Source organism: Coturnix japonica, chromosome 6, assembly GCF_054131305.1.
Source record: "Coturnix japonica strain WE chromosome 6, WE-NBRP24, whole genome shotgun sequence".
In the NCBI taxonomy this organism is placed as follows: domain Eukaryota; kingdom Metazoa; phylum Chordata; class Aves; order Galliformes; family Phasianidae; genus Coturnix; species Coturnix japonica.
In genome coordinates, this window is record NC_140668.1 from 26,458,179 (window position 1) to 26,471,602 (window position 13,424).

Below are 13,424 nucleotides of genomic sequence, written 5' to 3' on the forward strand. Positions count from 1 at the left end.
GTTAGATGGATCTACAATTTCATTGTACTTGCAATTCAAAGAGAAATTAAAATTAAGAACAGGAAAATTCTAAGGAATTAAAGTGGCTTTTAAAAAGTTCAAACAAAGTGAATTTTGAAGAGCAAGTGCTACGTTACTGGCCTACAATATGGGGGTTGATCCAAAAATAATACTTCTGGTTTTTTTTTATGTTGGCCCATGACATCAGAGGCAGATGTGGGTGGTACAGCAGTGTAGGTTAAACCTTTCCAGCAATATTTTATTATGTTTTGTTGCCATCTGAGAGATGAAAGCAGTGGGGCGGTCTGACAGAATGGCATCTGACATGCAAGTGCCTCGGAAGCCAAGGTGTGTCACTGAATTCCTCCATGTGGAAAAACATTGGCATTCGTCAATCCTAACTGAATGATTCTGGAGACTAAACAATAGATGTTAGCACAGTGAGGTAGTGGGTTGTGCACTTCAGTAGTGGTAACAGCAATGTGTAAGACAAGCCACATTCTGGATGGCCATGTAAGGCTGTTACACTACAAAATGAAGATCATCTCGATCAACAAATCTGCATGAATTGGTGGATTATGACCAGGGAACTATGTACGAAGCTGAATATTGGTTTCAGTGAGTTGGAAGCAGTGGTGATATTGGAATATCGTGTTGGATCCTGCAAATGCTCGCACAGGAAGAGCAAGAACCCTGTATGCAACACAAGGCTGAAGGTGATATTTTCCTGGATTTCATCATTACCAGTGACAAGACATCATGTTACCACTACAAGCTGGAGTCAAAATGGCAGTCTAGGGAGTGGCGATGTGAATCCCCCATCAAACAGAAAGTTCAAGACAGACCTCAAGGGGATTAAGTGATGTGTGCTTTTGTAATGGGAAAGAAAGGTGATCCTTGAAGGTTTCCTGGAACCCAGAGGCAGCATCAGCTCTGAGTGCTACACTGTGACATTAAGGTGAAGATTCAGACTTCTAGTCAGGCCAGAGAAGACAGCTTCCTACTGAAACACAGTAGAGTCAGACCCCACGCTGGTTTGAAGGCCATGGAACATATTGCCGGTCTTGGCTGAACTGTCCTACCACATGCATGTTATAGTCCAGAATTGGCATCTTCTTCTAACTGTACAGGCTGATGAAAGACGGGCTGTGTGGGCAACATTCTCCTGTCATATTCTTGTAGCAGCTGTGAAACAGTGGGTCACCTTCCCCAGTGCAGATTTTTACTAGTGCAGCATACAGGCTCTTGTTCATAGCTAGTAAAAAAAATACGTGGCTAATGGCAATGACTGTGTTGGAAACAAGTGTTTTATAGCTGAGAATTTGCTCTATCAGATAGTTGTATTGTGCTCTTTGTATCTGTTGTGGTTTTTGTGGAAATAAACAGGAAACATTACTTTTCAGAGCAACCTGTGTAAACAACTAGAAGGGCTAAAAAACTAACAGTGGTATAATGTTTCTGTAGTAGAATTTCCTAAAAGTTGTACAGCACAAGAAAGAAAAGCCCTAGTGCCTGCTGCAATTCCAAGATCTTGAGGCAGGAATATCACACTGTAGATAAAGGTCTTTATTTAGTTTGAAATGTTAAGTGTATGGATCCTAACCTTATTGACATTCCTGCCAGGATGATCTCAAGAAAACTTTTTGCTTTATTTCTGCACACCTTCAGGATTGAAGGCTTCCTGCAGTCCACATTTCTCTTATTCCCTATTCTCCTATTTTCAGCTTTCAGCTCCATAGTGGGTTCTATGACTTCTTTGTTCATTTTTTTCCCCCCTCCTAATGCTGTTACCTGCTTCTTTCCACGTGGTCGACAAGACTTCTGCAATTATCATTTTGTTCCCTTCCTTTTATCCTTTGTCTTTCTGCTCCTATCACTGGCTTTGCTCTCCTCAACCTCCAGCCTAATATCTTCTCTGCCAAAGCAGCTCTCTTTTGGTAGTTCAAATCTAATTTCACACTGTGAACTATGTTGAATGTAAACTCCAAGGGATACAGCTTTTTGTGTTCTTAAATATAAAATGATACGGAAGCTATTCCATCCTGAATCATATACGACTTTTTGGTAATTTACAGCAGACCTCAAGTTCTTATGTTCTTGTGCCTCTGTCTTGATAACAGCTGAATTAGAAACACATGACAGAGATTCAGGCTGCTATACAAAGTCATTGTTTCTAATATTCACATTGAAAGCTGCATTTTATTTTTTTTTATTTTTTTTTTCCCCAAGGAATGAAAGTGTTTCCCGTTTCATCTTATTTTTATGAAATAATGGATACAAGTTTTTTCCTATTTACAAATATAGGTATAGGACAGAGCAATAGAAGCACTGAAGAAGGACTATTAAAAATTGATGAGTGATACTTTATCTCTCTCTGGAATAAGACTGTCTGCTGATATTGTTTATTCCCCTTCAGATTGTTCTTATGGAGAAATGAGATGTGAGAGGCCAAAGATACGGACATGCATTGGATTTTTTATGGTCTTGTTTCTAGATATTTGTATTTAATGTGAACCTAAACAATTTGCACTGGATTTGCATTCAGCTTCTTCATTTAATTACTTTCTAGGAATATTTTAAGGAAAACATGAAGGTTATAGTTTTTTGTCTATAACCATTGAACCTTATCTATTCTTATATATATACATATATAGCCATCTTATATATGTTTATAGCCATCTTATATATGTATACAGCCATTTTATTAAGCAGGAGATTGGCTTTTAGCCTTTTTCTTTTTTCCCCAAGTCATAATTTGCGTGTGTTTTACCTGAAATTTTTTTGTGAGGCATTATTAAAGCATTATGAAATGTAGACATTACAACATTAACTAATATTTTGGAAATAGAGGTTCTGTCAGTATCCTCCATTTAATATTAAAATTGGTTAAATGTGCCCTAATATATACAATTAAATAAATTAAAATGTAAATGAAATCATAAGTCCTTTATTAAATTACTGCTAGCAATGAAGTACAACCTAGTATATTGGGATTATGAAACAGTTATGTATCTACAGCTAAGGGTTAACAGATCTGCGGCAAGTTCTGTGATTAACATAACTGTGGTCAGCATTCATTTTTGCTTGCTACTGCAGTGTTTTTGGTCAGCATGTCTAACCACTGTAACCACAGCAAAATCTTTTAATTGTTTAACAGATGTATATCTTGGTTCTTTTCATTATGACTAAACTGGTGGTTTAACGTTCATGAAAGCAACAGGAATGCTACCTTCTCTTGGCCATGTGTAATGAATTTTTTTCCAGTTTCATAGTTCAAGAGTGTCTCCTGTTGACCACGTTGAGAATATATATCAAATGCTGCCAGAACACTGATAGAATATGCAGTATTGTAATGCACAGAGTGATTTTCTTTAACTTTTCCTACCCATGATTTTCTTTTATTTTTGTAGAACCAGAGGAATTTGAAGGCTAGCCATGATGCTTTAATAGCAAGAAGTAGTGACCTGAATCACCAGCTTAAAGAGGAGCGGTTAAAGAACCTGCATCTTGAAAACGAATTGCAGTCAGTGGCTCTTACCAATAAAAGGACTGAGGAGGTGAGGAACTAGTTCCCAGTGTCCAAGGGAACTAGAATCTGCTTTGGGTGATAAACATAGATAAGGGAAAATACTTTTCAGTGCTAAAGGGTAAATAAACCTTCCAATCACATTTAGAAGACTGACCTGATTAAACTCATAACTATTCATTAGAGAGAAAATCCCATGGTTCTGCTTGCATTTCATAAAGTACTTGTCAGCCAGGCTACGTAATCACTGCACCAGTGTTTGGACACTGAAGAAAAGCATAGAATTTTGTTATCAATTCTAATGCTAAACAAGTGGTTTGTTGAGGAGAAACAATCATAATACTTTACTTGTTGATCATATTTTGCTATTTATTTATTGAATTAATCATATACAAAACAAAAAATATTCTACGGGATGAGATAAAATATAACTAGGTACTATTGTCACACTAGTCTCAGCCTTATATAAGGAATATGAGAGAGGCTGCGATGTGGTAGAAAAAAACTGTTATTTTGAAGTTTATTAGGCATGGTTGTATGAAAAAGACTAGTAAGTCTTCCTGACAATACATACAAAGTATTAAGTAACTATCTTTCTAATTTCTTTATAGTTTATTATTTTCTATTTCCTTACTGTCCTTCCATGTTTGAAATTTTCTTCTTCTTAGTTACAAGAAAGAATAAATGATCTAGAGCAAGAGAAGGAGCTCTTGAGGAAAGACTATGAGAAGCTATCTAAGAGGTAAATCATTTACCTAAATCTACTGTTTAATTGGCAACTTTTTCTGATACCAGTTAGAACAATTTCTGATACCAGTTGGAATAATGCAGAATACCTGTTGCCTGCAGTGGGTAGTCCAGTGTCCACAGGTGCCAGGTTATTCAAGTTTCCTTGAGTTGTTTTCTTTTTTATGATGCTGGGTTTTTTGTTTCTTACAAGGGAAGTAAAAGACATGAACCCTTTTCTTGAAAATGTCGTTCTATCGCAAGTTCTTTTCAGAGTTGATGGGAATTTTGCCAAGGCCAAGACTGAGAATCAGATCTGAAAAGTTTAGAAAGAACAAGCATGAATTTGTCAGTTGACTCTTATTATGTAGTCACTATCCAAGAAACCAATTCATTTGGATTAAAGATTGGGAGGAATTGTTTTCATATGACCTTGTAATGCAAATCTAGAAATGCTTAAACTGTCTCCAAAGGAAGTGGTGCCAGATGTGGTTGACCATTTATAGTTAGCCAGATGGCTCTGTCTCCTGTGAAATACAGTAAATGTGAAAGAAATTGCACATGAATTCAAGTAAAAGTAATCTTAAAATTCAAAGGGAGAAAACAGCAGAAGTGGACTCCATTCAAAGGGATATAAATATTAGTACAATATAGGCTTCTTTCCAAAACTTATGTTCATTTAAATATCTAAATGCTGAATTACTGTCATAAAATAACATTACTGTGTTATTTTTCTGACAGCACACTCTTTTGAAAAACTGAAATAGTGTGTAGCTGCATATTTATGTGAAGTAATTGTACCTAAAGATATTGAATGCATGTAGAGTTGGGCACAGTGGTCTCTAAAATTTTAACATTTCAGAAGTTTGAAAACTAAAGATAATTCATATCTTGTCTTGCTAAGATTTATTCTTTCCTTATCAAAGCCAGTTACACCTTGAAAAGTGATGTCTAAGCAATTATAAAAGATACTGTCTTTCCTGTAGCTGTGTAATACTACTTACAAAAGTGACTGTGGGTTCTGTGCATTGTATTTACTGCATGCTGTTTTCCAAACTTTGTCACAGCAAAGTTAAGTTTATGTTACTGTAGGACCTGGAAGCGCTTTTTAAGTTCACACATGCTGTAACAGACACTATCGTCCTGTAAGATAGTATGTACTTAGAGAACTGTGTCAAAAAGCAGGTGAGATCAGATATGGGATGAGAAAAAGAATTTCAGGAGTGATGAAAGTGTTCTAATGAATCCTAGGAATTGACAACTCTTGCTAAAGCTGTTGGAGCTTAGAATTCATGCTATATTTTTTCTTTAGTCTTCAAGTCATTCTTCACATATACTTAGGTATAAATTCATTTTTATGTACTCACAACCACTTTGTGTAGTCACTGCCCTCAGAACTGGCTGTTGTCTTTCATTCAGCATGTACTGTCTTCCAAGCTATGTGGGCTGTCCCTTTTGCCCTATTTCTTTCTTTTCTTTGGTTGTTGTTTTTTTTTTTCAGTTAGCTTTTGTTATATGAAATTCTGGGATAGATCAGTACATAGATGGATGGATAACTGTGTGTCAGAAGATGTACAAAAAGAAAAGTTACGTTTCTAACCAGACAGCTTCACCAAGGTGCTCAGTGGAAAGAGCTCGTTTATTAATGAATACACTGCCATTTCTGATTTTTCACAGATTACAGAAGTCAATAAACTGCTTTATGACTGTTTTTAAGATGGAGGGCATTTTTCTGGTCAGTAATGCAACTACTGAATAATAATAGCATGAAGAGCATGGTACTCAGTGTATAAATTATAAGAAACACACTGCATTACTATGTCTTCTTACCCACGGGGAATTGTAATGTAAATTGGGCAATGTCCTTTTATTTCAGTCTGAGCCGCACATTTTGTCATGGTTTCAGCAGTTCTGATACTGTGTCTATGCAATCTTACTACACGCAGATTGGTAGTTTACAAGTAAATAATGTGTTACAGGAAAAATAGTTATTCTAATATCTGCCTGCCTCGGTTTTTTATTTCTTTAAGTGGAAGAAAGATTACTTCTTATTATTTCTTAATCGGTATCAGAATTGTTGTTCTACATTATGAGAAAACTGTTGTCACTTTGTGGTCAGCATTTCTTTGAACAGGCAACTGACTTCAGGCTCTGTGTCTTTCACAGATTTAAAAGGAATCAGGTGGGTGATCCTAGTTCTCTGCATTAAGAGGTTTTGTATGCGGAAGGAATGGTTTTGTTAGTTGTCAGTTGCCGAGGTTTGAAGCTGTGGATTACTCTGGAATACACATCTGAATTCCTCTTCTAGTCCCACAAATGTTGCGTGTTGCCAACTTTTCTGACTTTGGAGCTCTAAATTAAGGCCAGTTCCTTTGCTCATCCCACAGACTCTTTCATGTTTTTTAACCACAGCCTGAGAAAGGCGCCTTGGTTTCAACAGCAGCAGACCAGCATATGTTTACTTAATTCCTAAGACATGATGACAGCGGTCTCTGTGCCACAAAAAGCTTTCTTCTTTATTATTTTCTGTTGAAGTTGATTTTGAAAAGTTATTCATATGCCACATGTTTTATTGCAGTATCTTCAATATGACCCAAGAACAGGACTGGAAATTAAAGGAAGAGCAACTGAAACTTCAAATTGCTGAACTAGAGACTGCTGTCAAATCTAGTTCAGCCGACAAAGATAAAATCCTTGACCAGATGAATATGGAAAGAGGTACATTTCTGAAGTAACTGCTGTTTTTTCCTGATGCGAATTTCTCTGGTGCTGGACTACAGATATGTTCTGCAGAAAAATGCAGTTCCTTGGTAGTGGTGATTTCAAAGCTGTCCTTTACTAGTACATTGAAAAGTGCGCTTAAGTTATGACTATCCTTAGTAAAGAAATTGACTCAATAGAGATTATGTGCTAAATGAAGATCCTTTAACTCCAGTTGCATTAATACTTCGGTGGTACTTCTCGTTCCTTAACAACTTCAGTGCTTTTAAAACTTTTCTATGAAAAAAAAAAAAGCATGTTGTTATAATTATTTGATCCAATCCTGAAGTTTTTCCTATTATGAGACTAATTTCTTCCTGAGGCTCCTGAGATGTAAGTGTGGAAATAGCTGTGCATTTGTAGGTGTTTGTTGAAATTATCTTCAACCTTAGACTGAGAAGTGGAATTGTATTTAGTTATTCAGACTGAGAACTCAGACTCTCTATTCTCTTTCCCAACCCTTCCCAAAAGCAGAAAGCCAATGAAGTCATACTGTAGCCATGCCTAGTGGTCTGTCTGGTAATACACAAAGTGTAGAATAATGCTGTCAGTTCAACCTTCATGAAAGAAAGAATGTTTTGGTTTTGTTTTGTTTTTAATCTCTAAACATCTACCAGGTGTAAGAAACAGCAGGTTCCTACCCGGCTCCCTCCTCATTTGCTAGTAAAAGATTTTGCTGTACCAAATAAATTAGTTTCTACATCTCTAGATGAAGTTTTTATGCATATGTTAATACAAAAAAAGCAAGCTTATTTTGTTTTTATAGTTATGTTAAGCAATATGTTCTGTTATTTCCCGATTTAAGACCAAAAGGAAAAGCTGATGCAAGAGAACAAAGAACTGCAGTCATGTTGCCTGGAAAATAAGAAACTGCTAGAGGAGCTGAAAGATCGCATGAAGTATTTGACCAAGGTAAAATCTTCTTAGAAATTTACCAAGAAACACATTCTATATTTATTTGTAGTGCTTCTTGAAAGTAAAAAAAATACAAAAATATTAATAAAGTTTAAAATGTTGTGCCTAGTGAGAGTGCATCTTGTTAACCTGAATATAATTCTTCAGTGTTCACCCACATCTGATACTGCATCTTCACTGAGTATTTGTCTTTCAGAGATGTGATGCTGATGGGGCAGAAGTCAGTAGTGAAGTTCTCTCGCTCACAAAGGTAACTTTCAAAGAACTCTCTTTTTTTGTTTACTGTTACCTCTTTTGGACACAATGCCCTGGATTCTCAAGGCCTGGGTTTCTGCAGTAGTTCATGCATCCTGCATGTATGTGTGCACAGGTCATTTTTCAGGTACAGTGAAGCAAGAGGAAGATGAGAATTGTGAGGATGAAATTTAAAGTTACCTAGATTTCACTCTATAGAGTTGTATAGAATTCATAATGACACTAAAGGGGAATTAAACCAGATTCATAAGTGTTTTCTAAAAAGCTTGCTCTTTCTCATTTCAATGAGCAATTGCACCATCTTGTTCTGTAATGCTGATTAAAAAACATTTTCTTTTTTTAATTCTTTAATTCATTATGAGCATATTTTAAGCGTTGAAACTTTGAAAAAGTGCTGGAGCAACCTCGTAGCTAACTAGTTATTCTCTCTATATTTACTAATAGAGAAATACACTAAAAATCTGCTTTTTTTTTTTTGATTTTTTTGTTTGTTTGTTTGTTTTTTTTCCACTTCCTTGTAAGTTGTAGTTTTATTTATTGTCAAAACTGAATTGAAAGTGAGCAGGACAGAAATGAGTGCTTTAAGTTTCCACTGTTCTTGAAGACCTACATTTAATGTAAACCATGTTTACTGAAATTTACAATGTTTACTGTAAGTAGAATCTTACCGCTACTTGAAAGCTGATAATAATTCTATAATGGTAACAAAAGAAGTAAAGCAAGGAAAAGATCAACAATAAAACATCAGTATTAGTAATAGCAGTAATGTAGGCTTGAGAATAATTTAGTTTTTGGGCATTCACTGGAGCATTATTATCAAGTATATAAAAGGTAAATGTATTAGGTGGATTGAGAAGTTTGATCGCTTGTGAATATCTGATATATTGGAAATCTCCACAAATTGGAAGTTTACATTACTAAATAAAACGGTGATGGGTCCATGTCATTTTTATTTTTTGTGTTATCATATGTCCTTCTTCCAGTGTTATATTAAACTATGCACAAAACATCTAGGTAATTTGCAAAAGTTTTTTCTAGTAACTTTTAAAATTTGCTCCAGGTTCAAAAGCAGCAGAAGAATGGGGACCTTTTATGTCTGGAAAAAGATGAAGATGATATCCTTAAAGATTTGGAAGGTTCAATGCAGAAGCTCCAGTTAACACATGTGGAAACAGTGCAAGAACTTGAAAAGACAAGGCAAATGTTGGTTGTACAGCAAAAAATTACCAAAGGTTACAAGGTACTAAGCTTCACTCATAGTGGTAGATAACCTGATGATAACATTTGTAGCACTGGAACTTGTTCCCTCCGTAAAAAAATGAAGGAATAATTAAGGCTTCAAATTCATTACCCAAGCCAGTCTCTTTTATGAAATAACCTAGCACAAAATTTGTTAGTGTTGAAAGTGTTCAAAAACCATGAGATCCAAATGACTATAACTTCAGTCTTTTAACTCACCCTGATTAGAGCTCTTAAGCACTTGCCTTCATGGGATTATCTCAGAGCTCTTATTGGGCCTACACTTATCGATGAAGCTTCCTTTTCTACAACTCTCAGCTTTCAGCCTCTTGTGCTAGATTATTGTGGATGATATTTTGGTTTTCATTCGATCCATCTGAGGTTAAAATAATACAATCTTTACAAAAACTATCAGGAATATTGTTCTGAACGAATCACTAGTCAGTTTTCCTCAATGATGATTTTAGATTTTGCTAAAATTAGAACTGGTTCCTGTGGTGTTGAATTCAAATTTGCTCTTTTTCTGTGCCCTAAATTCTTTCTCAAATTTAACTGTATTTTCTCTTTTGTAGCCAAAAGCATTTGCAATGTCAGTGTAGATATGCTTCGGTGGTCCTTTTCACATGCAACTTTTTTTTCCAGTCTGAACTTGAAATAGTGACACAGAAGATGGAAAGTCTACAGAAAGAATATGAGTCAAAAATAGAAAAGTATGTCCATCTTCTTGATAGTAGGGCTGAACGCATCAGAAAACTTGAAGGTATTTTTGAATCATATTTTCCTCCAATTTTTTTGTTGTTCTCAGAATACAAACTTGTTCAGCAGTTGAAACACCTTTTAATTATTAAGACAGAAAGATCAGATCGTCCATGTTCTGTTAACTGTGCGCTGTTTCATTGACTTAAGAGCTACTTATTAAATAAAAGGCAAGAGGGTACTTTATGCTGCAACTGTTGCAGCGTAAGTAGACAAACCTCCATTTTTAAATTCTGTATTTGTGATTTGTCAATTATTTTTTTTTAATTTTGCTGTTCAGTAATTACGTAACTTTTTATATGTCGCAAAAACTCTCAAAGTTATGGCATAACATGCCTACAGAATATTTTAACATCATGAATTTGAAATTATGTTTTAATGACTTCATTGTATTTTATAAGTGGTAAATGGGAAGCACAATATGGGATAACTTACAAAGGTTAATGCAACATCATTCATCATATTTTGTTTCTAAGTTGCATATTCTGTGCTAAAGGACTGTGTGATGATTTGTGTCTTAATTCTGTAAGCACATATTCTTTCTTTCCCCAGCAAATATTATAATTTATAGTTCAAACCTTAAAAATACACATCTTTAGTAGAGACCTAACTTTAGCGTAAGAATACTTACTTTGATCATCATATAAGGCTTCAGTATTTTTGCTATTTTACTGTTAATAATTTTTAGCAGTCTGTGTTATTGCTTATATTGATGCAACTGCATTGTGGAAGTATTCTGAGCATGCTAAGCTAACCGTGGGTGCCTGATTTTAAGTGCGCAATTTGTGTTCGTTGTTTTTTTGTTTTGTTTTTAAAAATTTAAGATTGTTAATGTAATAGAATTATACTTTTTTCTTCTCTATGCAAGCATGAATTATATTTGATTTTTAAACAGTCATATTGTTCCTCTCATTCTCTTTATTGCAGCCCAACTGAAAGATGTTGCCTATAGTACTAAACAGTTCAAATACAGACCAGAAACAGTGCCAGGCAATCCACCAAATAAATTTGATGAAAGTCAACATTTAGAAAGAGGAGAGGGCCTTTTTGAATTTCATATCAGCAAAGTGAAGTTCTCTTCTGCAGCTGTGAATGCTTTTGGTGACAATGAACCTGCAGCTTTTTGTTCTTATTCATTTTATGACTTCGAAACTCAATCAACCCCTGTTTTGCATGGACATACCCTGTCATATGACTTGACTTTTCAGTATCTTGTAAAGATTGATGACATCTTCTTGCACTACATACAGAGTGAGAGTGTCACTCTTGAGGTTCATCGTGCACGTGGCTCAGATTATGAAACAGTTGCTGCATGCCAGCTGACACTCCAAGAAATCCTGGAACAGAATGGGAGGATCTACACCAAGGCAGTTTTAGTTGGTAATTAACATATGAGAAAGTATTTTGTTTGGTGTGATTAAGTGACCAGTAATCTGCATTTGACCAACAATTGATTTATTTATTACTATGTCAAAAGAAAAAAAAGAATGGCTTAAATATATATATATATATGTTGGATGTGCAGCATTTTTTGTTGATTCTGGCTCTTCAAACAGGTAAAATTTTACCAATAATCATTGAGAACAGAGATAATGGTAATAAAATGACCTGATGTGACATATTAGAAGTTTACAACATACTGCAAATAGCATTAGAAAATCTTGTCTAGATATAGCAGGAGATTCTTTGTCTTGTACAGAAGTTACTTACCAAGTGTAATTACGCAAGTAAAGGATATTTTATTAAGACAGTATTACCTTTCTCAATATAATTATATGATGACAGCATGGAGAAAAAGAGTTAGAGCAGAGTTCTTGTTTGCATTACTGTACTATTCATATTTCACAGTTCTTTGAATGCTGCAGGGAAGATCTTAAAAATCTGACATTCTCTTTCATTTTTCATTATTGTCTTATATGTGTTTTAGTTGTTTAATGCAGGTTTCCTTCATTCTCTAAGATTATTATTGATACAAGGTGGCCCTACCTACTTAACTATAAAAAAAATTATTTCAATTAAGTCTTGTAATGAACTTAAATTAAACTAAATGATTTTACTCTCACATATATAGTTTTTCTGATTGGTGTAATATACATGAAAAGCAAAAATGTTTCTGCTTTATAAGACTGTCAAATATCAGTGCTTTATAGTTGGCCCAAAAGTCATAAGTATCTATTCTCCTTTATCCATAAATAACAGAAGAAATTATGGCTGTTGTAGTTATAACTGTTAAGTTCACTGAAGACGTAGGAGGTCTGCTTATAATTAATACTCATAAAGCATTGAGAAGGCAGAAATGGTCTGGTTACAGTAGAAAATGCTTCAAATAGTAGCATCTACAGGGGGGAGTTGGTTTGGCTTTGGGGTGTGTTGTTGTTTCTTTTAATTTAAATCATTGTTTTGAAGTCATTTTAAGTTGAAGTGAAAATGTGATCCCATATTTCCTTAGGAAAAAGTGGAGACATCCAAGACTTTGGTACTATAGAATATTGGATCAGGTTACGAGCTCCTATGGATCATTCCATTGGTCTTTACAAAAAGAATTCTAAGGCTCGGGGATATGTAACACCCGAACTTAGGGAAGGCGAATCACAATGCCAGGTATGCTTAGTTTTGTGTTTACATAGTTTTGGATAAACTGTTCTTTTCCACATTCCACATTTTTGTTTTTTTTTCCCTGCATTACAGCTGAATTGGAGTTTTGCTGAAGAGACAATGTCTTAAACTACAATTGCTTACTTAAGTAGTCTCTGTCACTAGAACACATGAAATTATCATGTAAATATTATATTTATTTTTCTCAATCTGTAGAAAAGCCAGATTTCATTTACATTTTATCCTAGTGGAATATTCAGGAATGTTAAACTATCCGGGTCTCAGCTAGGTATTAGAGGTGAAGCAATTGTTCGGAAACTTTTAGAAGTTCGTACTGTTTGCATTGACATTGAGATAATTTCACTTTTTGTTTTCTTTTTAATTACTGCTTGATGAAGAGAACCATCATGATATAAAGCTCTGTATAGCTGTGATTTATCAATTAGTTTAGGAAATAAAAACAACTCTTTGTCTAGTGTAACTTCAATGTATTTTACTGTACAACCACGCGAGTTTATATTAAACCCAAATCTCTACTGATTCCATAATGTATGCTGGGAAGTATGATGTACAAATTCTATGAAGGGTCAGTGCAGATATTTTCAAAATATCTTTGGATTAGACAACAATGTAACATTTGCTTTAAATCAGA

The 13,424-nt window shown here is 34.8% G+C and overlaps 1 protein-coding gene across 8 annotated transcripts in view; it reads left to right on the forward strand.

Annotated features, from left to right (window-relative positions):
• The window catches only part of RPGRIP1L (RPGRIP1 like), a 51,835-nt gene that overhangs the window by 13,231 nt on the left and 25,180 nt on the right, over positions 1-13,424 (forward strand). For all 8 annotated transcript variants that reach the window (XM_085551793.1, XM_085551795.1, XM_085551798.1 and 5 more), the window contains 9 exons: positions 3,411-3,557; positions 4,195-4,268; positions 6,831-6,970; positions 7,818-7,924; positions 8,124-8,177; positions 9,243-9,422; positions 10,064-10,181; positions 11,105-11,557; positions 12,627-12,778. In XM_085551793.1, coding sequence (XP_085407919.1) covers positions 3,411-3,557; positions 4,195-4,268; positions 6,831-6,970; positions 7,818-7,924; positions 8,124-8,177; positions 9,243-9,422; positions 10,064-10,181; positions 11,105-11,557; positions 12,627-12,778 — 1,425 coding nt within the window. The remainder of the gene's footprint in view (positions 1-3,410; positions 3,558-4,194; positions 4,269-6,830; positions 6,971-7,817; positions 7,925-8,123; positions 8,178-9,242; positions 9,423-10,063; positions 10,182-11,104; positions 11,558-12,626; positions 12,779-13,424) is intronic.